The sequence below is a fragment of the Ranitomeya variabilis genome, chromosome 1 (assembly GCF_051348905.1).
Source record: "Ranitomeya variabilis isolate aRanVar5 chromosome 1, aRanVar5.hap1, whole genome shotgun sequence".
Classification (NCBI taxonomy): domain Eukaryota; kingdom Metazoa; phylum Chordata; class Amphibia; order Anura; family Dendrobatidae; genus Ranitomeya; species Ranitomeya variabilis.
Window position 1 is genome coordinate 609,872,778 of NC_135232.1, and position 27,134 is coordinate 609,899,911.

Here is a 27,134-nt window from a genome sequence, read left to right on the forward strand (position 1 = left end):
CAGCCCTCCTATAATTCAAGGTTCCAGTGATCATTAACGTGAGGAGCAGCGGACACAGAGGGAGGCGCAGGGGCATGGGCTGAAGGTGCGGGAATGGATGCCAGGACCATGGCCGTGGTGATTCACCTGGGCACCTCTGTAGCTCTGAGGAGGTTAAAGCAACGGTGTAGGGCTGGATCAATTTGTCACCGCTGCCAGAAAGCCAATAGGAGCTGACTGCCAAGAGATGGGCTTGGCTTGGTAAGGGAGACAGAGCTAGCTATAGAGAGAGAAGACATGCAGGATCTCAGCTCCGAGTCCCCAGCACCTACCATACAATGACATGTAAGAGCTGCCAAAGTAACACCTGAGGATTTCATGGCATTGGCATCTTTGGGAGGCTTGGGAGGGAGGGAAGGGTATTGCACATTTTTCTGTTGCATTTAATCTCTCGCTATTCCCCCTTCTTTTTCCCTGTAGGATATTGCACACAGAGTGTCAGGATTGGGGGGCTGAAGGCGTCTCATCATCACATCCACATCACCACCATCATGGACACCTCTGGGCACCTTCATGATTCAGGGGTTGGCGACATGGATGAAGAACCCAAATGTCACTGCCCGTTATCGGGGGACTCTGTGAACCAGCTGCAGAGCCAGAGCTACCATCACAGCCTGTTGCACTCATCCTCTCCATCAGCTTTCAGGGCACCTCCTTCCAACAACTCAACCGTCCTCCACCACCCTTCTTCCTCCAGGCAGGGCAGCCAGCTCAATTTAAGTGACCACTTGGTTGGACACTCTCCAACTTCAGCGTCTACAAGTGGGGCTGGCGGAGGATGCAAGCACAGACAAGCCAGTCCCCTCGTCCACAGAAGGGACAGCAACCCATTCACCGAAATAGCCATGAGCTCTTGTAAATACACAGGAGGGGTGATGAAACCCCTCAGCCGACTAAGTGCCTCCAGAAGGAACCTGATAGACTCGGAGCCCGAGAGCCAACCTCTTCAGATCTTCAACTCCAGCAATGCTCCTGAGATAGTCATCTCTTCCAAGGATGAGCACCACTCCAACCAGAATCTACACCACCATCCCAATGCCACACAGAACCATCAACACTCAGGCAATAACACTTCCACCACCAACTACCCCAAACCCAACAAGAGGAAGCATCAAAACATTGGATACAAATTGGGACACAGGAGGGCACTTTTTGAGAAACGGAAGAGGCTTAGTGACTACGCGCTGATATTCGGGATGTTTGGAATAGTTGTCATGGTCATTGAGACAGAACTGTCATGGGGTTTGTACGAAAAGGTAGGATCAACACCTCTGCGGAGAAGATGCTTGGGTTTCGGTGTTTGAGTGGGTTACATGGTGCAGGGTCTTCTCACATTGATACAATATGGCACCTTACTTAGCTTGGTACATAAGAGCCATCACGGTGGCTCATCCCCGGTCAGGCGACTACTCCTCCAGGGCCACGGTGTCTCACACATGCTAGGTTCCCATCCTCGGGTTATGGGGAGAATAATCGTGCACACATGCATAGTTATACACAGCCTATATGCAGAAATGTAGAGGATGCTGGGAGAAAAATGGCTACAGGTGTCATGTAGGCAGCTACATGAGGTGAATGTTTGGGATTTGCACTGGGAATAAGATGCCGCTATGATGAAGTATCAGGGATGGAGCAGGAGAGCTCAGAATGGAGGTGGGGGGTGGACTATGGGACTTCTCATAGGAGCATTCCCCACTTGCTCCCAGGAAGCAGGCAGAATGTACAATGAGCTCTCCCGCCCGATCTGCAGTCAGGAGGAGAAGCGTCTTCTAAGTCGCAGCCCTCAGCACCATCTGCTGAGTAAATCTTAGGATTTCAGTGAGGAGAGGAAATGCCAGGGAGCAAAATTAAGGAAATGGGGTTAATGGCAAGGTAGGGGAACATCGGGTCCTCGCAATGCTACGACTAGGGAGAGGCCCGGGAATCCAACAGCTGTGTGTGAGAGGAGGGGATGACTGATAAGCCATACTGGTAGTGGTAGTCACCCAGCTTTCCCAGTGTCCTCAGCGGTGAACCATGATCAATGTGTCCCACAAGCTGTGTTCTTCATTAAAGAGCAGGCTGAGTCATCTACCTGTAAGAGTTACGCATGAACCTATCCTACTGATAACGATAATCATCAGGGTTGCCAGTCTGGCAGTATACACAGGGGGGTATCACCCAGCTTTCCCAGTATCCTTGTGGCAAGCCATAATCAATGCGTCTAAATAGCTCCATTCTTTATCAAGGCGCTAGCAGAGTGATCCACGGTGAAGAGTCATGTATGAGCCTACCAATAATGATAATCCCCACCTGATAGTATGCACATGGGGCAGATTATTCAGCTTTCCCAGTGGCATTAATAGTTAATAATGATGAATGTGTCCCACATTAATTATCATAGCCAGCGGCGTTTTTGGCTCGTATAAACCACAATCATCACATCAGTCTGACAGTATAGACTTAGGAGGCATCACTCAGCTTTCCCAGTATCCTCAAAAGTAAATCATCATTAATGTGCCCTATACTAACTAGCTATGTTCTTCATCAACGTGTGAGTCAAGTAATCCACTGCTAAACTAACCACGTAAAAGAATAATGGGAGTCTGACAGTATATACATCAGGGGCATCACCCAGCTTTCCCAGTGTCTTCAATGGTACATGATCAATGTATCTTGCTCGAATTCTTGCAGCTGTCTGCTTCCTTTATGAATGCGAGAGTCAAGAGGGCCACTGCAAAGAGTCATATATAAACCTGCAAAAAATGAAAATCACAATGTGACAGTAGTCACACAGGGGTAGTCACCCAGCTTTCCCAGTGTCCTCCATTTTAAACCATTATTGCGTCCAAAATTAACGAGCTGCGTTCTTTATAATAGACACAGAAGTCAATTGATCCTCTGTAAAGAGTCATTAAAAAATACCAACCATGATCAATATATATATATATATATATAGTGGTCTTCACCCAGCTTTCCCGTTTCCCGTTGTCGTGAAGTGTAAACCATGGTGAATGTTTCCTGCACTGATTTTTGCAGCCATCTATGTTCTTTATTGATGTGCAACCCCGCTGAGTCATGTAATCCGACTGATAATAACAATCAGCCACGCACAGGCAGCATGACCCAGCTTTCCCTGTGTCATGAATCGTCATACTACCTACACTGTAATGGTTTTTACTGCATGCAGGCTGTAGGGTTGTGAATTTCCCAATTTTTATAGATATGGAGTGTAGGGTGTAAATAGTTAACTGACAGCCATGTCTGCAGGACAGAGTGGAGGCTAATTGTGGCTGGATGATGGACGGGGCACTGAGGGCATGGAGCCATGGCAGGGGAGAGGTGCTGGTGCCGTTTCAGCTGTTAAAGCATGTAACTGCATCTGTCTAAGGGAGACATCTGCTGCTGTCAGACACCAGTGTGTAATGCAGAAGGGGGCAAAGATCGGGAGCCTCGGGGGGCTTCCTGTGCTGGGTGATGGGTTTACAGAAGCTGAGGCCATATACACTGTGTAAAGGCACAGGCTATCTACTCAGAGCACAGCAGTGGCCATATACACTATGTAAAGGCACAGGCTATCTACTCAGAGCACAGCAGTGGCCATACACACTATGTAAAGGCACAGGCTATCTACGCAGAGCACAGCAGTGGCCATATACACTGTGTAAAGGCACAGGCTATCTACGCAGAGCACAGCAGTGGCCATATACACTATGTAAAGGCACAGGCTATCTACGCAGAGCACAGCAGTGGCCATATACACTATGTAAAGGCACAGGCTATCTACGCAGAGCACAGCAGTGGCCATATACACTATGTAAAGGCACAGGCTATCTACGCAGAGCACAGCAGTGGCCATATACACTATGTAAAGGCACAGGCTATCTACGCAGAGCATAGCAGTGGCCATATACACTATGTAAAGGCACAGGCTATCTACGCAGAGCACAGCAGTGGCCATATACACTGTGTAAAGGCACAGGCTATCTATGCAGAGCACAGCAGTGGCCATACACACTATGTAAAGGCACAGGCTATCTACGCAGAGCACAGCAGTGGCCATATACACTATGTAAAGGCACGGGCTATCTACGCAGAGCACAGCAGTGGCCATATACACTGTGAAAAGGCACGGGCTATCTACGCAGAGCACAGCAGTGGCCATACACACTATGTAAAGGCACAGGCTACGCAGAGCACAGCAGTGGCCATATACACTATGTAAAGGCACAGGCTATCTACGCAGAGCACAGCAGTGGCCATATACACTGTGAAAAGGCACGGGCTATCTACGCAGAGCACAGCAGTGGCCATACACACTATGTAAAGGCACAGGCTACGCAGAGCACAGCAGTGGCCATATACACTATGTAAAGGCACAGGCTATCTACGCAGAGCACAGCAGTGGCCATATACACTATGTAAAGGCACAGGCTATCTACGCAGAGCACAGCAGTGGCCATATACACTATGTAAAGGCACAGGCTATCTACGCAGAGCACAGCAGTGGCCATATACACTATGTAAAGGCACAGGCTATCTACTCAGAGCACATCAGTGGCTATATACACTATGTAAAGGCACAGGCTATCTACGCAGAGCACAGCAGTGGCCATATACACTATGTAAAGGCACAGGCTATCTACGCAGAGCACAGCAGTGGCCATATACACTATGTAAAGGCACAGGCTATCTACGCAGAGCACAGCAGTGGCCATATACACTATGTAAAGGCACAGGCTATCTACGCAGAGCACAGCAGTGGCCCTATACACTATGTAAAGGCACAGGCTATCTACGCAGAGCACAGCAGTGGCCATATACACTATGTAAAGGCACAGGCTATCTACGCAGAGCACAGCAGTGGCCATACACACTATGTAAAGGCACAGGCTATCTACGCAGAGCACAGCAGTGGCCATATACACTATGTAAAGGCACAGGCTATCTACGCAGAGCACAGCAGTGGCCATATACACTGTGTAAAGGCACGGGCTATCTACGCAGAGCACAGCAGTGGCCATACACACTGTGTAAAGGCACAGGCTATCTACGCAGAGCACAGCAGTGGCCATACACACTGTGTAAAGGCACAGGCTATCTACGCAGAGCACAGCAGTGGCCATACACACTATGTAAAGGCACAGGCTATCTACTCAGAGCACAGCAGTGGCCATATACACTGTGTAAAGGCACGGGCTATCTACGCAGAGCACAGCAGTGGCCATACACACTATGTAAAGGCACAGGCTATCTACTCAGAGCACAGCAGTGGCCATACACACTATGTAAAGGCACGGGCTATCTACTCAGAGCATAGCAGTGGCCATATACACTATGTAAAGGCACAGGCTATCTACGCAGAGCACAGCAGTGGCCATATACACTATGTAAAGGCACAGGCTATCTACGCAGAGCACAGCAGTGGCCATATACACTGTGTAAAGGCACGGGCTATCTACTCAGAGCACAGCAGTGGCCATATACACTATGTAAAGGCACAGGCTATCTACGCAGAGCACAGCAGTGGCCATATACACTGTGTAAAGGCACGGGCTATCTACGCAGAGCACAGCAGTGGCCATATACACTGTGAAAAGGCACGGGCTATCTACGCAGAGCACAGCAGTGGCCATACACACTATGTAAAGGCACAGGCTACGCAGAGCACAGCAGTGGCCATATACACTATGTAAAGGCACAGGCTATCTACGCAGAGCACAGCAGTGGCCATATACACTGTGAAAAGGCACGGGCTATCTACGCAGAGCACAGCAGTGGCCATACACACTATGTAAAGGCACAGGCTACGCAGAGCACAGCAGTGGCCATATACACTATGTAAAGGCACAGGCTATCTACGCAGAGCACAGCAGTGGCCATATACACTATGTAAAGGCACAGGCTATCTACGCAGAGCACAGCAGTGGCCATATACACTATGTAAAGGCACAGGCTATCTACGCAGAGCACAGCAGTGGCCATATACACTATGTAAAGGCACAGGCTATCTACGCAGAGCACAGCAGTGGCCATATACACTATGTAAAGGCACAGGCTATCTACGCAGAGCATAGCAGTGGCCATATACACTATGTAAAGGCACAGGCTATCTACGCAGAGCACAGCAGTGGCCATATACACTGTGTAAAGGCACAGGCTATCTATGCAGAGCACAGCAGTGGCCATACACACTATGTAAAGGCACAGGCTATCTACGCAGAGCACAGCAGTGGCCATATACACTATGTAAAGGCACGGGCTATCTACGCAGAGCACAGCAGTGGCCATATACACTGTGAAAAGGCACGGGCTATCTACGCAGAGCACAGCAGTGGCCATACACACTATGTAAAGGCACAGGCTACGCAGAGCACAGCAGTGGCCATATACACTATGTAAAGGCACAGGCTATCTACGCAGAGCACAGCAGTGGCCATATACACTGTGAAAAGGCACGGGCTATCTACGCAGAGCACAGCAGTGGCCATACACACTATGTAAAGGCACAGGCTACGCAGAGCACAGCAGTGGCCATATACACTATGTAAAGGCACAGGCTATCTACGCAGAGCACAGCAGTGGCCATATACACTATGTAAAGGCACAGGCTATCTACGCAGAGCACAGCAGTGGCCATATACACTATGTAAAGGCACAGGCTATCTACGCAGAGCACAGCAGTGGCCATATACACTATGTAAAGGCACAGGCTATCTACTCAGAGCACATCAGTGGCTATATACACTATGTAAAGGCACAGGCTATCTACGCAGAGCACAGCAGTGGCCATATACACTATGTAAAGGCACAGGCTATCTACGCAGAGCACAGCAGTGGCCATATACACTATGTAAAGGCACAGGCTATCTACGCAGAGCACAGCAGTGGCCATATACACTATGTAAAGGCACAGGCTATCTACGCAGAGCACAGCAGTGGCCCTATACACTATGTAAAGGCACAGGCTATCTACGCAGAGCACAGCAGTGGCCATATACACTATGTAAAGGCACAGGCTATCTACGCAGAGCACAGCAGTGGCCATACACACTATGTAAAGGCACAGGCTATCTACGCAGAGCACAGCAGTGGCCATATACACTATGTAAAGGCACAGGCTATCTACGCAGAGCACAGCAGTGGCCATATACACTGTGTAAAGGCACGGGCTATCTACGCAGAGCACAGCAGTGGCCATACACACTGTGTAAAGGCACAGGCTATCTACGCAGAGCACAGCAGTGGCCATACACACTGTGTAAAGGCACAGGCTATCTACGCAGAGCACAGCAGTGGCCATATACACTGTGTAAAGGCACAGGCTATCTACTCAGAGCACAGCAGTGGCCATACACACTATGTAAAGGCACAGGCTATCTACTCAGAGCACAGCAGTGGCCATATACACTGTGTAAAGGCACGGGCTATCTACGCAGAGCACAGCAGTGGCCATACACACTATGTAAAGGCACAGGCTATCTACTCAGAGCACAGCAGTGGCCATACACACTATGTAAAGGCACGGGCTATCTACTCAGAGCATAGCAGTGGCCATATACACTATGTAAAGGCACAGGCTATCTACGCAGAGCACAGCAGTGGCCATATACACTATGTAAAGGCACAGGCTATCTACGCAGAGCACAGCAGTGGCCATATACACTGTGTAAAGGCACGGGCTATCTACTCAGAGCACAGCAGTGGCCATATACACTATGTAAAGGCACAGGCTATCTACGCAGAGCACAGCAGTGGCCATATACACTGTGTAAAGGCACGGGCTATCTACGCAGAGCACAGCAGTGGCCATATACACTGTGAAAAGGCACGGGCTATCTACGCAGAGCACAGCAGTGGCCATACACACTATGTAAAGGCACAGGCTACGCAGAGCACAGCAGTGGCCATATACACTATGTAAAGGCACAGGCTATCTACGCAGAGCAGAGCAGTGGCCATATACACTGTGAAAAGGCACGGGCTATCTACGCAGAGCACAGCAGTGGCCATACACACTATGTAAAGGCACAGGCTACGCAGAGCACAGCAGTGGCCATATACACTATGTAAAGGCACAGGCTATCTACGCAGAGCACAGCAGTGGCCATATACACTATGTAAATGCACAGGCTATCTACGCAGAGCACAGCAGTGGCCATATACACTATGTAAAGGCACAGGCTATCTACGCAGAGCACAGCAGTGGCCATATACACTATGTAAAGGCACAGGCTATCTACTCAGAGCACATCAGTGGCTATATACACTATGTAAAGGCACAGGCTATCTGCGCAGAGCACAGCAGTGGCCATATACACTATGTAAAGGCACAGGCTATCTACGCAGAGCACAGCAGTGGCCATATACACTATGTAAAGGCACAGGCTATCTACGCAGAGCACAGCAGTGGCCATATACACTATGTAAAGGCACAGGCTATCTACGCAGAGCACAGCAGTGGCCCTATACACTATGTAAAGGCACAGGCTATCTACGCAGAGCACAGCAGTGGCCATATACACTATGTAAAGGCACGGGCTATCTACGCAGAGCACAGCAGTGGCCATATACACTGTGAAAAGGCACGGGCTATCTACGCAGAGCACAGCAGTGGCCATACACACTATGTAAAGGCACAGGCTACGCAGAGCACAGCAGTGGCCATATACACTATGTAAAGGCACAGGCTATCTACGCAGAGCACAGCAGTGGCCATATACACTATGTAAAGGCACAGGCTATCTACGCAGAGCACAGCAGTGGCCATATACACTATGTAAAGGCACAGGCTATCTACGCAGAGCACAGCAGTGGCCATATACACTATGTAAAGGCACAGGCTATCTACTCAGAGCACATCAGTGGCCATATACACTATGTAAAGGCACAGGCTATCTACGCAGAGCACAGCAGTGGCCATATACACTATGTAAAGGCACAGGCTATCTACGCAGAGCACAGCAGTGGCCATATACACTATGTAAAGGCACAGGCTATCTACGCAGAGCACAGCAGTGGCCATATACACTATGTAAAGGCACAGGCTATCTACGCAGAGCACAGCAGTGGCCCTATACACTATGTAAAGGCACAGGCTATCTACGCAGAGCACAGCAGTGGCCATATACACTATGTAAAGGCACAGGCTATCTACGCAGAGCACAGCAGTGGCCATATACACTATGTAAAGGCACAGGCTATCTACGCAGAGCACAGCAGTGGCCATATACACTATGTAAAGGCACAGGCTATCTATGCAGAGCACAGCAGTGGCCATATACACTGTGTAAAGGCACGGGCTATCTACGCAGAGCACAGCAGTGGCCATACACACTGTGTAAAGGCACAGGCTATCTACCCAGAGCACAGCAGTGGCCATACACACTGTGTAAAGGCACAGGCTATCTACGCAGAGCACAGCAGTGGCCATACACACTGTGTAAAGGCACAGGCTATCTACTCAGAGCACAGCAGTGGCCATACACACTATGTAAAGGCACAGGCTATCTACTCAGAGCACAGCAGTGGCCATATACACTGTGTAAAGGCACGGGCTATCTACGCAGAGCACAGCAGTGGCCATACACACTATGTAAAGGCACAGGCTATCTACTCAGAGCACAGCAGTGGCCATACACACTATGTAAAGGCACGGGCTATCTACTCAGAGCATAGCAGTGGCCATATACACTATGTAAAGGCACAGGCTATCTACGCAGAGCACAGCAGTGGCCATACACACTATGTAAAGGCACAGGCTACGCAGAGCACAGCAGTGGCCATATACACTATGTAAAGGCACAGGCTATCTACGCAGAGCACAGCAGTGGCCATATACACTATGTAAAGGCACAGGCTATCTACGCAGAGCACAGCAGTGGCCATATACACTATGTAAAGGCACAGGCTATCTACGCAGAGCACAGCAGTGGCCATATACACTATGTAAAGGCACAGGCTATCTACTCAGAGCACATCAGTGGCCATATACACTATGTAAAGGCACAGGCTATCTACGCAGAGCACAGCAGTGGCCATATACACTATGTAAAGGCACAGGCTATCTACGCAGAGCACAGCAGTGGCCATATACACTATGTAAAGGCACAGGCTATCTACGCAGAGCACAGCAGTGGCCATATACACTATGTAAAGGCACAGGCTATCTACGCAGAGCACAGCAGTGGCCCTATACACTATGTAAAGGCACAGGCTATCTACGCAGAGCACAGCAGTGGCCATATACACTATGTAAAGGCACAGGCTATCTACGCAGAGCACAGCAGTGGCCATATACACTATGTAAAGGCACAGGCTATCTACGCAGAGCACAGCAGTGGCCATATACACTATGTAAAGGCACAGGCTATCTACGCAGAGCACAGCAGTGGCCATATACACTGTGTAAAGGCACGGGCTATCTACGCAGAGCACAGCAGTGGCCATACACACTGTGTAAAGGTACAGGCTATCTACGCAGAGCACAGCAGTGGCCATACACACTGTGTAAAGGCACAGGCTATCTACGCAGAGCACAGCAGTGGCCATACACACTGTGTAAAGGCACAGGCTATCTACTCAGAGCACAGCAGTGGCCATACACACTATGTAAAGGCACAGGCTATCTTCTCAGAGCACAGCAGTGGCCATATACACTGTGTAAAGGCACGGGCTATCTACGCAGAGCACAGCAGTGGCCATACACACTATGTAAAGGCACAGGCTATCTACTCAGAGCACAGCAGTGGCCATACACACTATGTAAAGGCACGGGCTATCTACTCAGAGCATAGCAGTGGCCATATACACTATGTAAAGGCACAGGCTATCTACGCAGAGCACAGCAGTGGCCATATACACTATGTAAAGGCACAGGCTATCTACGCAGAGCACAGCAGTGGCCATATACACTGTGTAAAGGCACGGGCTATCTACTCAGAGCACAGCAGTGGCCATATACACTATGTAAAGGCACAGGCTATCTACGCAGAGCACAGCAGTGGCCATATACACTGTGTAAAGGCACGGGCTATCTACGCAGAGCACAGCAGTGGCCATATACACTATGTAAAGGCACAGGCTATCTACGCAGAGCACAGCAGTGGCCATACACACTATGTAAAGGCACAGGCTATCTGTATTGGAGAAAATATTATTATTATTAGTCTTACAAAACGAAGGACATACCCAAAATATATATTCATTTGCAAAAACTCTGAATACCAAAATAATACAGAAAACAAAAAAAGGGTTTCCCAAAAGGGGACAATATCACAAATATTATGCCAATACTTTTTTGAAGAAACAAATACATACAAAAAGACATACACATAAAAAGTATAAAAAACATAAGACAAGGACATATTAAAAATAATGATAAAGCAACATCTCAGAAGGGGGGGAGGGGTATGTCGTCCAATAGTGAGAAATTAATTCAATAATTTGAGCTGTTATATCATTATTTTTAATATGTCCTTGTCTTATGTTTTTTATACTTTTTATGCGTATATCTTTTTGTATGTATTTTTTCTTCAATACATTATCTATAAAGAGTGACAAACGTCTGTTCTTACTTCTGAATCCCATATCGCAGCAGAGGGAGGTGTAGGGGTGTCACCACAATGTACCAAAAGACGACATGCAGAGGCCGGTCTCTCCAGACTTTGGAGGATAGTGGTTTTATAACCCACCGTTATGGATATGATAATATCTCCTTCCGCTGCAGAAGGAAATCAATACTTTCTTCTCTGAGACTTTCCAGCTCGTTAAAAAGTTGCTTCTTATAGAAAAAATGTGTGAGATATTACTGCAAAAGCAACATTAGTGAGAGAGCGAGGGGTTAATGCATCCATTATTCACCGAGTAACCAGATAAAGTAATACACTGATCTGTATTACCCAGTGCTGAGCAATACAGTATTTATATGCAGCACTGTGCAAAAGTTTTAGGCAGGTGTAGGGAAAAAATGCTACAAAATAAGAAGCTTTCAAAAATAGAAATGTTAAGAGTTTATCTGTATCAACTAACAAAAATGTAAAGTGAATGAGGAAGATAAATCAAATGTTCATGTGAATGTCTGGTTTGTGGTCGCAATTGTTCCATGAACCCAACTTCTGACCAGACTTCTCCAAACAGTAGAAGTTGGGTGTAATTGGGTCCACTGGCTGCTGCCAGTTCTGAGCTGGTGCCACTGCTGGACATCTTCCGATATTGAAGTGTAGTATTGTGACGTGCTTTCATCTTCTGCACTAAGTTTCCTTGACCAGCCAGGGAATCTATAGTCCTCAATGTTGTTCATTTTCTGGTGCTTCCCCAAAAGCACATCTGAAAACCCCAATATGCCATGAAACCTTTACCTGGGAGACACCTTACTGATGCAGTATAACTACCCTTTTGCTGTGTCAGTTTTGCTATGGTGTGTGACCTGTAACACAAAGCTCTCTTCCACAACTTCACCATTGTAGCAGAGTTTGTCTGTTCCTCGCCCTGTTTTAAGCCTCCTACACAGCTGTTTCAGTTAATGAAAATGATGATCATTATCATCTGTTTAGCATAATTGGTCACTAATACATCTAACTATAAGGCTATGTTCACACGCTGCAGATTTTGCTGCGGATCCGCAGCGGTTTCCCATGCGTTTACAGTACAATGTAAACCTATGGGAAACGCAATCCGCAGTGCACATGCTGCGGAAAAAAACGCGTGGAAACGCAGCGGTTTACATTCCGCAGCATGTCAATTCTTTGTGCGGAATCCGCAGCGGTTTTACACCTGCTCAATAATAGAAAACCGCAGTGGAATCCGCACAAAAACCGCAGTAAATCCACGGTAAATCTGCAATAAATCTGCAGGAAAAACGCGCAGTTTTTGCCCTGCGGATTTATCAAATCCGCTGCGGAAAAATCCGCAGAGGATCATTCTCCGTGTGCACATACCCTAAAGGTATGTTTCCACGGTCAGTATAAATAAACTATAGCACTACTATTTCTAAAAGCATTCTTAATTTACAGCATTTTTTCCACACTTGCCTAAAATGTTTGCACAGTTCGATTCTGTGTATATACTGTATACTTATGAACACTGCACAGAGCTGCGTATTGCACCATCAGACCAGGGAGTACTGAGTATATTATATATCTGCATTTCACAATAAAAATACATAGTGATATCAGATTGTGCGTGCAAAGTGAACCAGCAGGGGGAGACAGTGAGTTGTCACCTGAGAACCAGAGAAGTTTTAGCTCTCATTACATTTACCTGTGTAGTGTGCAGTAGTTTTAGGAAGGCATCAGTGTGAGGGACAGTAGCGGTGGGATGGTGCGGACATGAAGAACAGTAGTGGTGGGATGGCATAAGTGTGAAGGACATTAGTTGCGGGATGGGCAGGCATGAGGGATGGTAGTGGTGGGAGGATGCAGACGTGATGGACAATGATTGTCCCAGCTCTGTTGTCTGGGGCAGCACTAGGGATCTCATATTTGGGTTAGGCTACTTTCACACTTGCGTTGTGCGACGTACGTCGCAATGCGTCGTTTTGGAGGAAAAACGCATCCTGCAAAGTTGTCCGCAGGATGCGTTTTTTCTCCATTGACTTGCATTAGCGACGCATTGCGACCGTCAGCACAAAAAAAGTTCCATGTAACGTTTTTTTGTGCGTCATGTCCGCCATTTCCGACCGCGCATGCGCGGACGAAACTCCGTCCCCTCCTCCTCGGACATTACAATGGGGCAGCGGATGCGTTGAAAAACTGCATCCGCTGCCCCCGTTGTTCATTTCTTTCACAATGTGCATCGGTACGTCGGGCTGACGCATAGTGACGGCCCCGTACCAACGCTAGTGTGAAAGTAGCCTTAGTTAATAATGAATATTGCAGGTGTGGTGCTGAGCAGGTACGGACTGAGGCTGAAATTCAGTCCTGGCATTTGAAATCACACAGGCCGATGGTGTCCCCATCCCCAAGCACCAGATGGGATGTATTACTAATATTACTCTAATGGAGGAAAGGAAAATTTTCTACAAGATTAATGTTTCTAGTGATTCCCATGGCCTGCTGGGGTAAGTGTCAGCAACTTTGTGCTCCATCACAACTCTTAACAGTATGGGTGTCTTGAGAACAGCGATTCTGTTAACAACGTAGCAGATAAGGCAGCCCATCACCAGACAGGCCCTTCTGGCATTTGCCAGATGGCCAGTCCGGCCCTGGTGCTGTGTATTATGGCACTGTAATACAGGAATGCATCTAGTTTCTGCCTCTTTGCATACTTTCCTCCAGTACTTTCATTTTCTTGCAAACTTTCCAATCCATATAATCAGTGTGAGGATAACCCTAAGGGCTTGTTCACACTGGGAGTAGGATCCGATGATTCTCTCATGTGAGAGAATGAGATACTATATGCAGATGACCCTCAGCTCATCCTCTGCAGCGAGCGTGAGCCGAGTGTCATTTTATTGTGATCCAGGTCTCTTACAAACAAGAATCGGATCACAGATGCGGAGAAGATGGAGAACTTAATTGCTCCATCTTCGTTCTGTGATTGGCTGTATATTGGACTGCACTCAGATGAAATCTGAGTGAAGTCCCATATTTTACACAAAGCTATAGACTGATATAGGTGCGCGCCATCCAATATACACTGCCAGATGCAAAATCAAGAGATTTTTTTCTCATGTCACTTGTCGAGTTAGCACTTGCTTGAGTTATACGCTAGCTACTCTCCAGTCTGAGTGAGCCCTAAGACTGATTTTCCCCTATAACACCACCTATAAACAGTGCCAGAGCCCCCTTTATCATCAGTTTAAGATAGATTGCCTCTGAGAAAAAATTTCCAGATTACCAGCCTAGACTTGATAGATTTCCCTTGCTATGGTTATGGTTATCATTTGGCTTTCCCAAAAGGAGACAAAGCTAAGAGAGCCTGAGTAGGATTTCTAACCTCCGGACAGAGACACACCTGAAGACTTTATTTGGGGGGACATGCCCTTTAAGGCCAGTCTCACACGTCCAGATAATTCCGGTACCGGAGAAAATGGTACCGGAGTTATCCGTGTCCGTGTGCTCACGTGGCACATTAGTGTGGCACACGTGCAGCAGCCGTGTGCCGCCTGAGGACCACACGGACCGTGCAGGACAGACAGCACTATAGTAAGCGCTGTCCTCAGCGTGTGGTGCTGAAGCCGGCATTCATCTCTTCTGTCCTGCTCGGGTGAAAGCAGTGCTTGCAGGAGAGAAGAGATGAAAGATCAAGTTTTTTTCTGTTAAAAATAAAGTTTGGGGTCACCTCCTATGGGAGGTGGAGCCGCATATTCATCACTGTAATGAGCGGTACCACGTGACCGCTCACACAGGACAGGCTGCCGGCGCTGAGAGGAGGCATCGCGGGAGCTGGGTGAGTATTTCTCTGCAAGCGGCCGGGTGCGCAGGGGGTGGGGAGGGGTGGGACGCGGGAGGTGACCCCAAACTTTATTTTTAACAGAAAAAAACTTGATCTTTCATCCCTTCTCTCCTGCAAGCGCTGCTTTCAGCCGAGCAGGACAGAAGAGATAAATGCCGGCTTCAGCACCATACGCAGGGGACAGCGCTTAACTGTAGCGCTGTTTCTCTTGCGGCGGGACGTGCATACGGAGGAGAGTGCACACTGTTCTCCGTGTGCACGTATGCGGGACGCTTTGCGGACCGTGCTGCCGGAGAAAAGCGGACATGTCTCCGTGTTTTGCACACTGACACACGGTCCGTGAAAACACGCAGGCATGTGCATAGACCCATTCATTTGAATGGGTCTACGTGTGTCAGTGTCTCCGGTACGTGAGAAAACTGTCACTACACGTACCGGAGCCACTGACATGTGAAACCAGCCTAAGGTTTACCTTCCCTGCCCCTCCTCTGCAGTAGACTGGTAATGTTTGGGCCTCCTTTGTACTCAGCCGCATATCGCTCATCTATCAGCGGTGGGAAGTTGTTTATATATAAATAATGGAGGAAGCCCCGGGGTCTCTGCACCAGAAGACGATGAAATAAAAGTCTGCGACAGAGCAGGACAAAGATAACGAATCAGGAGAATCGATGGGAAATAATCAGCTCCGCTGCCAGGAGAGGCCAGGGGGGATTTATCAGAGGTGCAAGACCGGTAATGAGCAGTGATCGGTGATTCGCTTATCTACCATAAATCCACATTTATTATACTCTAGTCACATCCAAAGCTGCATCCAAAACTGCCAACAGACCTACCCCTAACGGATTTACTTAAATCCCACAATGCGCTGAGAGTTTAAGATTTGGCATCGCATTTTAAGGGTTCACTCACACTGGCGAGTAGCCAGCGTATAACTCAGAAGTTATCATCGGATGGCACTCGCTCGAATGTTATACTATGGGGCAGTGCTGGCTAAAGCTTTTCTTCACATGTCAAATCAGTATGAGAAAAAAAAATCACTGAATGCTATGATTGGCAGTGTATATCGGACAGCACGCACCCATATAAGTCTATGGGTGCATGCAAAACATCGAACTGCACTCGGATGCCATCTGAGTGCATTCTGAGATACGCCAACTCACACAATGGAGAAGATGGAGAAATTAAGTTCTCCATCTTTTCCGTGCCTGTGACTCAATTCTGGCATTCGAGAGAACGGAAAATGACCCTCGGCTCACGCTCACAGCAGAGGTTGAGCCGCGGGTCATTTGCATTTAGCATCCGATTGTCTTGCATGAGAGAATCATCGGACGCTATACTCTAATGTGAGCGAGCCTTAAGAGTTTCCGCCCCAAAAACTTCATGAAAAACTCAATTTTTACAGATCTACAGTTTTTATGGAGCAGAAACTAACTAGATGGAAACTCTAAATCCTCCTCGAAACCTCACATTTTCTGCTACAGAAACTCACCAAAAAGATTCAGCGTACACGTATATCGAGATTAAGTGCACTCACAGTATTTTTAGGAGTTCTTGGAGTGGGTCCGCACCAAATAGTGCTTTAAACAAATCCTCAAAAAACTCCTTTTTTATTAATCTCTATAGTAAACCACTTCACTGGTATTTTGAGTGTTTTTGTGTATTTTGTGTTTGTTTCAAGTAATGAAAAATGCCTGGAGTGAGAAAAGAAAGTGTTTTCACTTCTTTGTTGTACAGGATCACGAAGGAAACCTTTCCAATCTAGGCAGTGTCCAATCAAAAGATTTCAAAGTATGGCTTAGAAAACGGAAAACTCCTCCAAACCCCACAGAAAAGACACAATCAAGGAGTTTCTCCAGAAGAAATCTTTTACTTTTTGACCATATATATAAAAAAAACAACCCTGTGTGCACATGCCAAAAGAAGTGACATGTATCTTTTCCCCACTATTCTGTTTTCAAAACCTCTTTAAAGAAAAAAGTTAAAAACTTTCCATAGGAACAGCAAGTTGAATTTCTTATACAACCCCTGGCAAAAATTATGTAATCACCGGCCTTGGTGACTAAAGTCATTTCAAATGGCAACTTTCTGGCTTTAAGAAACACTTAAAGAAATCGAGAACAAAAAATGCAGTAGTCAGTAATGGTTACTTTTTTAAACCAAGTATAGGGGAAATTTATGGAATCACTCAATTCTGAGGAAAAAATTATGGAATCATGAAAAACAAACAAACAAACACTCCAACACATCACTAGTACTTTGTTGCACCACCTCTGGCTTTTGTAACAGCTTGCAGTCTCTGAGGCATGGACTTAATTAATGAGTGTCAAACAGTACTCTTCATCAATCTGGCTCCAACTTTCTCTGATTGCTGTTGCCAGATCAGCTTTGTAGGTTGGAGCCTTGTCATGGACCATTTTCTCCAACTTCCACCAAAGATTTTCAATTGGGTTGAGATCCGGACTATTTGCAGGCCATGGCATTAACCATATGTGTCTTTTTTCAAGGAATGTTTTCACAGTTTTTGCTCTATGGCAGGATTCATTATCATCTTGAAAAATGATGTCATCATCCCCAAACATCCTTTTAATTGATGGTATAAGAAAAGTGTCCAAAATATCAACATAAACGTGTGCATTTATTGAAGATGTAATGACAGCCATCTCCCCAGTGCCTTTACCTGACATGCAGCCCCATATCATCAATGACTGTGGAAATTTGCATGTTCTCTTCAGGCAGTCATCTTTATAAATTTTATTGGAACGGCACCAAACAAAAGTTCCAGCATCATCGCCTTTCCCAATGCAGATTCATGATTCATCACTAATATGACTTTCATCCAGTCATCCACAGTCCACGATTGCTTTTCCTTAGCCCTTGTTTTTTTCTGTTTAGGTGTTAATGATGGCTTTCGTTTAGCTTTTCAGTATGCAAATCCCATTTCCTTTAGGCGGTTTCTTACAGTTTGGTCACAGACATTGACTCCAGTTTCCACCCAATCGTTCCTCATTTGTTTTGTTGTGCATTTCCTGTTTTGGAGACATATTGCTTTAAGTTTCCGGTCTTGACGCTTTGATGTCTTCCTTGGTCTACCAGTATGTTTGCCTTTTACAACCTTCTCATGTTGTTTGTATTTGGTCCAGATTTCTGACCCAGCTGACTGTGAACAACCAACATCTTCTGCAACATTGCGTGATGATTTACCCTCTTTTAAGAGTGTGATAATCCTCTCCTTTGTTTCAATTGACATCTCTCGCATCAAAGCCATGATTCATGTCAGTCCACTTGGTGCAACAGCTCTCCAAGGTGTGATCACTCCTTTTTAGATGCAGGCAAACAAGCAGATCTCATTTGATGCAGGTATTATTTTTGGGTATGAATATTTATAGGGCGATTCCATAATTTTTTCCTCAGAATTGAGTGATTCCATCATTTTTTCCCTATGCTTGGTTAAAAAAAGTAACCATTACTGACTACCACATTTTTTTGTTCTTGATTTCTTTTAGTGTTTCTTAAAGCCAGAAAGTTGCCATTTGAAATGTCTTTAGTTTTGTGCCATGTCTGTGATCTGCTTTTTTTCTACAAAATTAAACAACTGAATGAACATCCTCCAAGGCCAGTGGTTCCATAATTTTTGCCAAGGGTTGTAGAAATGATTGGAGAGAGTTTTCCATGACTTTTTGAAGTGGGTTTTAGGGAGGATCTGCTCCAAAAACTGATCAAAAAGCTCAGCTAAATTTTAAAAGTCTCGTAGTTTGACCAAGTAAAATAGAAAAAATTCTGTGTAGCTACATATGGGGAGAAAGGAAACATTTCTCAGTATTTTTTGTGCTTTATCACACTAAAAACAAAAATAAATTTACAGCATTTCACAAAATAGACTTCGCCACATCTGGAATGACCCATGCTGTAAAACTGTCACACTATTCGACCCATATGGTAAATGCCATAAAAACACCAACAATGCTGTTTTCTCATCATACAAAAAAATAATATAAAAAGCGATAAAAAAAGTAAAAAAAAATAATACTGTAATAATAATAAAGCAAACACAAAATTTTAGTTTGCAAAAGTAGCAAAGTATAAAAAAGCCCCACAAAATCCTGTGGTCGCTGAATGGTAGTGACCTGAAGAACAAAGTAGTCATCACTTTTGTCATAAAAAAATATATACTTTCAGAATTTCTGCATATTTGTTCATTCTTAGTCAAAGGTGATCAGAAAAATGTGCTGCCCCCCAAAGGGTATTTATTAACAACTACAACCCATCCAGCAAAAAACAAGCCCTACTAAAGTCCAACATGTGTAAAACTTATTTGGAGGTTTACAGGTTTCTGGTAGTTCAAAGCAATAAGGCTCCATAAAACCAATGTGGCAAAATCCACAGTCCCTTCTGAGCCCTGCAGTGAGATTCCATGTATGATCTGCAGTAACAGGAAGAACCTACTTAAAGGGATTGTCCAGGATTTATCGATTGATGACCCATACATAGGTGGTGCATTCTATCTTCCCTTCTATGTACTCAGCAGTGGCCACGCAGCAATGTACTGCCGTGTGCCCCTCGCAGATTGCTTAGTTTTAATCACTATTGCTAGATGCTTAGTATCACACATTATAGGATTGGATACACTGCTCAGCAGACAGCATCACCAATTTTAGGTTTAGGGGTGTCGGGGGTCCCCTGGAGAGTCTTAGTCCTTCATGTTATAATCCAGCCCTTATCTCATAGTTTGCAGTGAAATCGCTGAATAAACATGTCTGCCCATTGCGGTATCTCAGCCTCATCAGATTCTGGGGATCACACTGAGCCTCAGATCTGAATGCCAGTAATGCTTTTCCTAATTACATCAGCTCTATTGGGTGTATATTCATGGCTGATAACACAGAACAATAACGTACACTGACAAAATAAGCTCAATGCAATGTGACGCAGGGCAAAAGCTAATAAGGGGTGAGAGGTTTTGTACATTTGTGGGCTGATGGAACGTCTCACAGCAGGTGGCCCCTCATCCCAAGATTAGCTGCTCCAGGTCTTGATCCTTTGATGGAGAGGTGGCCATTTATGATCAGTTGCTCTCAAAAGAAATCCATAAACTACAGTATCAGCCAGGGCCGGACTGGCCATAGGGCAATTCTGGCAAATGCCAGAAGGGCCTGTCTGGTCGTGGGCCACATTGTCTGCTATGTTGCTAACAGAATCAGTGTTCTCAAGACACCCATACTGTTAAGAGGTGTGACAAAGCACAAAGTTGCTGACTCCGTCACTTACCCCAGCAGGCCATAGGGAACATTAGAAATATTGGTCTTGTAGTAGATCTTCCTTTTCTCCATCCAGGGTAATATTAGTAATATATCCCATCTGGTGCTTGGGGATGGGGACAACATGGGCCTGTGTGATTTCAAATGCCAGGGCTGAATTTCAGCCCCAGTCCGCACCTGGTATCAGCTAATGATCTGTTGCTGCTGACAACCAGCCTGTGTAAGGAGTTGTCAGCCCCACAATCTGGTGATGCATCACTGATGACATGTGAACAGACATGAGACCACATACTGTATACCACAGCACCAGCTCATCATTTATTACTGCTGACAATCATCATGTGTAATAGGTTGTCAGCCCCGCCCATATATACATATGTAGGGCATCTAGATCTGGATCAGGTTTCTCCGGGGAGTTGAGAGTAAGGATGATCCTGTGCATTATGTGTTCTAGTCGGATTTAAATCAGTAGCGATCATGGTGAAAGTCGTGTCTGGGGTAGACATTATGTCTTCAAGGAACCTTTGGATCCTTGGTCATTCTGTTCTCTTCTCAATATCATTGGAGATCTTTTTTCTTTGATTTACTTTCGTTTCTTCATCCTTCACCATCCATCGCCCATTAGTTCTCATTCCTAGTTGTGTTCTCATCTATCCATTGCTGGTCAGGGTTCACACCTGTATTTCAGTGTCACTGACTTTCTCTATCCTTCTCGTATCTACAGTTGACTAGTGACTTGTTGCCAATTGTTCCTTCCAATCGGCTGTTTGTCACCAGCTCTCAAACGGCCACCCCTCATCAGTCCAACATTGGTCTCTTCACACCATTCTCATTTGTTCTTCCACACTTGGCACCACTTCATCAGTTCATCTAGTGTTACATCATTGACAGATACTACCTGGATCATTTACATTTTTTTTATCTCTTGATACCAAGCATATTTACCTGTCCATCTACTTCTAGTACCATGCTAACCTGTTCTTTCACCTCTTATTTAGTGGCCTTTGGCTCGATCTCAAACCATTGTGACTTGATGGATGAATGCTCTGTAGCAAGGCTGATCTTGTTCAAGCCTAGATAGGTCCACCAAGGTCCTCTCCACCATTACGTTGATTGTATCAAGCCATCGGGATGCCAGTCTTCCTCTTCGCCTTGTTCCTTCTAGTCATCCGATCATAATGCCCTTCTAAAGTGATTGCTCGCTTCATATGATGTGTCCAAAGTAGGCAAGTTGTAGCTTGGTGATCCTTGCTTCGAAAGATATATCTGGCTTGATCTGCTCCAAAATTGATTTGTTTGTTCTTCTTTACATCCATGGTATTGATAACATCCTTCTCTTGCACATTTCAAAGGCATCAATTCTTTTTTGTTTCTTTATTGTCCAGGTTTCACATCCATTTATTACCACAGAAAAGCCCAAACTATGTAAGAGCTGTGTCTTTGTCGCCAGTGAAATGTTCCTCGATTTGAAGACCTTGTCCAGTGTCTACATTGTTGATTTTCCCTTAACTATTCTCTTATTTACTTCCAGTGTCGTCACTGTATCTTGAGTGATCATCGATCTGAGTAGGTTGAAGTCCTTTACACAGCCAGTTCATCGCCATCTATCTCAAATATGTTCTGGTTGTACCTGGGAGTAGTCAGTATCTCTGCCTTCTTTGTGTTGAGTAGCAGTCTTCAATCAGTACTCATATCAGCCTAACATTGTAGTGGCCTTTTCATAGACTCCAACATTTACCTGTTCAGGTTTTGATCACCTTCTCAAACTACTAATGGCAAATGTCTCCTCAGTTGGCAGCCCTTATGTCAGTCCATCGATTTCCGATCACTAATTCTTCAAAAAGCACTATTTATATTAGTTCATCTATTGCTGATTATTCATTTCTTAACTGGTACCACTTAGAAATTTGAGGTGGCCTTTTCATTCTCATAAATTGACCTTTTCAACTTTTGACACCATAATTATTTTTTTATCTATCAAAAGTAAGTGAGGCCTAAATTGGTAGCACTTATATCAGTACACCTAGAGTAGATTCTTGGTTTCTCAATTTGGCGCAGTTATATCACTCTATATACTACCAATCGTTAATTCTTCATCTGGCAGTAGTTTTATCAGTTTATCTATTACCGATTATTGATTCCTCAGTTGACACCAGTTACATCAATCTATTGACATACATGCACCAAGAAGACCTGAAAATGTGTATCTGTTCTATTATTGACAACCTTAAGACAGCTGTAGACAAAATATCCACAAAACTTATTCCAAATTTCAGGTGGATCGTTCAAGTAGTTCTTTGACTATTTGTTGGAGACTGAAAGTTGTTCTTCAGTTTGCCCATCAATTGTGAAAACGATCAGATGAACCTTCGCTTGGAATTGACTTTTTCAGTCATATAGTGCATTGTTGGCAGCAAGTCATGGACAATCCAGTCTGACATTTGTTTGGCTTCTCGTTTACTGTAAATTGGTAGACATCCTTCTGATGTCTGTGGTTAGTTGAGTCTTTATGGCCACGCAATATCTACTTACTTTTATTACATGTATCAGCTCCTTACTGGAGGACATTTTGCTTTGAGTTGACTTTTTGGGGGTTTAACTCAGTAATGTAAAGTATAATCGGCTGGGAACCATGGCCAATCCAATCCCATTTGTGTTTGGTGGCTATATAATTGGTCTTTGATAACTTGGTAGACAACCTCTATTTTATCTTAAATGTCCATCCACATTTTTCTTTACGCTAGTTTGTTCCATTAAGGTCCCCGTAAGCCGTTGTTTTCATATATTCTTCTTGTCATTCTGTTTTCTGAATCCTGAATGTAGAATGAAATCAAATCAGACAAGAAGCAGTGTACTTCATGTAAGACCAATGTATGTATGTCTATGTGTTTTATTTTCCTGCGGCTTCACTCAAGGCTGAATGTGTTACTAATCACTTATGTATTGTGTAACGCTCTATGGGTGACTCACAACGGGTCACAGTGAAGACTCGGATGCGTTCTACTCTGTCGACTAAACCGCTTTCACGTGGTCACATCTGTGCAGCATGTCCTTGTAATATAAGTGATTCTGTAGGAACATCCAGATACCGGAGCTCTGTGGAATGAGCTGACTGACGTGTTGGCTCTTTCTGTATTGTCTTCATAGTTTGTATTTTCCTTTCTCAACAAATCACTGATGTATCCAACAAAGATCTGCCATCCTCATTCCTTTTTCATTTTTTACATTTGTTAATGGAAGCCTGAAATGTCCAAATTCTCACACCCCTAAACTTGTAATTAAAGGAAAATTCCACATATATCAATGTTTTAGTGTTATACATGGGCTGTGACCACCTCTTTGATATAATCTACAGGTTGGTTGTCAGTAGTAATAGATGAAAAGCTGGCACAGTAGTATAAGGTTTATCGACCTCATGTCTGATCGCCATGCTATTGTATTATATCAGTGATGTCAGCAACATGGGGCGGTGCTGACAACCTGTCACATATGATATACAGGCTGGTTGTCAGCAGTAGTAAAGGAATGGCTGGTTGCACCATAGTGTAAGCTGAGATATATATTTTATTACTTTCTTTTTGGGGTAGTAATGGTGGTGGTGGGAGGATGAAATAAAAATAATAGTTTCCCACACGTGTGGAGATTAAGTGATGGCCACAGCAGAGCTCTTTCTTTCCCCACAGAGATCTGTTCTCTGGGCCTCCGCATTTTTCTCCAGGCCTCTTTCCTCTAATTTGTAATTAATAATTTCTTTTTAATTGCGTCTGTATGGAGATTGCGGTACATTGTTGTGTGATTTAATAGAACAGCTTGGCTTCCCGAACACATATCGGAACAAAACATTTTTTCATTCTTCATGCACAATTTTGGAACAATGTGAGAAGTAGAAGACCTCGAATCAACCGTGGTATCCCGCTCCGAGAAGGACTGAACATTTGCTCTGATACATCGTCTTTAACTTGCTTCTTGGCAGAGTGATGAGTTTGGAAAAAAGCCAGAGTATCTCCATCAACTCAAAAAGGCGCAGTGACCCTAATATCAGGGACCAAAGTGCCCGTCTGGAGTTGTCAAAATCTCATTCACTTATGCTCTTACCTTCTAAAAAAAACAAGAAGTCTAAGATCAAGAGACATTCCAGTAATTGGAAAATAAAGAGTTTTGAATTTTAAGGAGCTGTAACTACCTCTCTCGCTCTACATTAGTATCCACTGCATGTCCAGTCAAGACGAAGGTCCGCACACCTGTGGCTGTCAGTGAGCTGGCTGAGACTAGTCCTCTTATTTCATGTTACTCTACATTACAGGAAAGTTCATATCTGCTCTTCCTACTGATGCCTCCTTAGAAGGGTCTATACGAGTGATATCTTCTAAGAATGGCCTGTCTTGGTGAGGCCTCCCAACAAGGATCTGTCCTGGTGATGTCTCCTAAAAAACATCTGTGTTGGTGATATCTTTTATAAAGGGCCAGTCCTTGTGATGTCTTCAAAGAAGGGCTGGTTTTGCTGATGTTTTCTAAGAAATGCCAGTGCTGGTGATGTCTTCAAAGAAAGGTCCATAGTGGTATTGTCTCCTAACAAAGTCTGTCCTGTTGATGCCTCTTAGGAATGCCTTGTCATGTGATATTTCCTAAGAAGGGTGCGAACTGGTGAAGTCTTCTAAGAAGAATCATCTTGGTAATGCTAAGTCTGCCCCATCCTCGTGATGTCTAAAAAGAAAGAACACAGTACCTACAGTCAAGTATGGTGACGGTTCAAAGATGTTTTGGGGTTGTTTTGCTGTCTCTGACACTTACACCTTGACAATATGCAAGGCATCATGAAATCTGGAGACTACCAAAGGATTTTGGGTCACAATGTAGTGACCATTGTCAGAAAGCTGGATTTACATGTTAAGTCATGGGTCTTCCAGCAGGACAATGACGCCAAACATATTTAAAGAAGCCCCCAGAAATACATGGAAACAAAGCGCTGGAGAGTTCTCAAGTGACCAGCAATGAGTCTTGACCTAAATCTCACTGAACACCTGTGGTGAGAGGTTGAAAATGCAGCTAGGAGAAGGCGCCTTCAAATATGAGAGATCTGGAGCAGTTTTGAAAAGAAGAGTGGTCCAAAATTCCAGTTGAGTGGTGTAAGAAGCTCGTTAATGGTTATAGGAAGCAATTGATTGGAGTTATTTATTCCATTGGGTGTGCAACCAAATATTAAGTTGAGGGTCAACAATGTTATCTGGCTCATTTTAGGGGTTTTATGTGAAATTATGTCCAATTTGCCTTTTTTTTGTATTTTTTTTGTGTTGTTCCAATACACACAAATTAAATAAATATGTTTGTAACAAAACATGTGTAACTATAATATTTTGGGGGGAGAAATGCCATATGTAATTTTGGTGGAACAATTTCAAGGATTCAAAACTGACAGCATGTCGTAATGTAGTCACATTGCAGATGAGTAGATATGATAGGATTTATACCAGTGATATATTATTAGCTGGGTGTCTTGGGGTAATTGCTTGATAGAGGGCAGCAGTTAGGACTGGATTTTCATTAGTCTCATAGGTCGGCTGATATCTGAATAATAAAACATGCATGTGTGGCATGTGTAAGATGGGGCCAGGGAGGTGGTCATGGCCGAGAGCATTCCCTAGATCACACCCTGGCCCCTCTCTCTATATAGCAATGCCTCGTCCTCTACATACCTGGGTGCTGCATCTCTGCGCCATCAGGGTCCCCCCTGGATAGTAGTGGGCTCCTTGCAAACGGTTCCACAATAACTGAGACACAGTCCAGTTGAACTTCTACATCAACAGCTTTACTCAGCACATCCAGGGCATTTCCAGTATCATCAACACAGAGATGTATCTAGCCTTTCCTGCACCCGGGGCAAAGGATCAGTTTGGCGCCCCCCCCCCCCCAAACCTCCCCCATTTGAACCTTAAGGCTATGTGCACACATAGGAAGGGTCCTCTGCGAGTTCTCCCGCAGCGGATTTGATAAATCTGCAGGGCAAAACCGCTGCGGTTATCCCTGCAGATTTATTGCGGTTTGCCTTGCGGTTTCCGCTGCGGGTTTACTCCTGCACTTGTTTTACTATTGATGCTGCATATGCAGCATCAGTAGTAAAAAAGATCTAATGTTAAAAATAATTAAAAAATGGTTATACTCACCCTCCAACGTCCCGATCTCCTCGGCGCTGTACGCGGCGGTCCGGTTCCAAAGATGCTATTCTAGAAGGACCTTCGTGACGTCACGGTCATGTGACCGTGACGTCATCGCAGGTCTTGCTCTCATAACAACCCTGCGACCGGACAGCCGCGTGCAGTGCTGAGAGGCGGGAGAACTTCAGGGGCCATCAGAAGGTGAGTATATCATTATTTTTTATTTTAATTCTCTTTTTTACACAAATATGGTTCCCAGGGCCTGGAGGAGAGTCTCCTCTCCTCCACCCCGGGTACGATCTGCACATGATCT

General features: G+C 45.1%; 1 protein-coding gene across 1 annotated transcript in view; it reads left to right on the forward strand.

The window, feature by feature from the left end:
* The first annotated feature begins 246 nt into the window (after positions 1 to 246).
* The window catches only part of KCNN3 (potassium calcium-activated channel subfamily N member 3), a 158,941-nt gene continuing 132,053 nt past the window's right edge, over positions 247 to 27,134 (forward strand). Inside the window, exons 1-2 of the mRNA XM_077260581.1 lie at positions 247 to 324; positions 460 to 1,295. Of these exons, the coding sequence (XP_077116696.1) occupies positions 531 to 1,295 (765 nt within the window). The 5' untranslated portion in view covers positions 247 to 324; positions 460 to 530. The remainder of the gene's footprint in view (positions 325 to 459; positions 1,296 to 27,134) is intronic.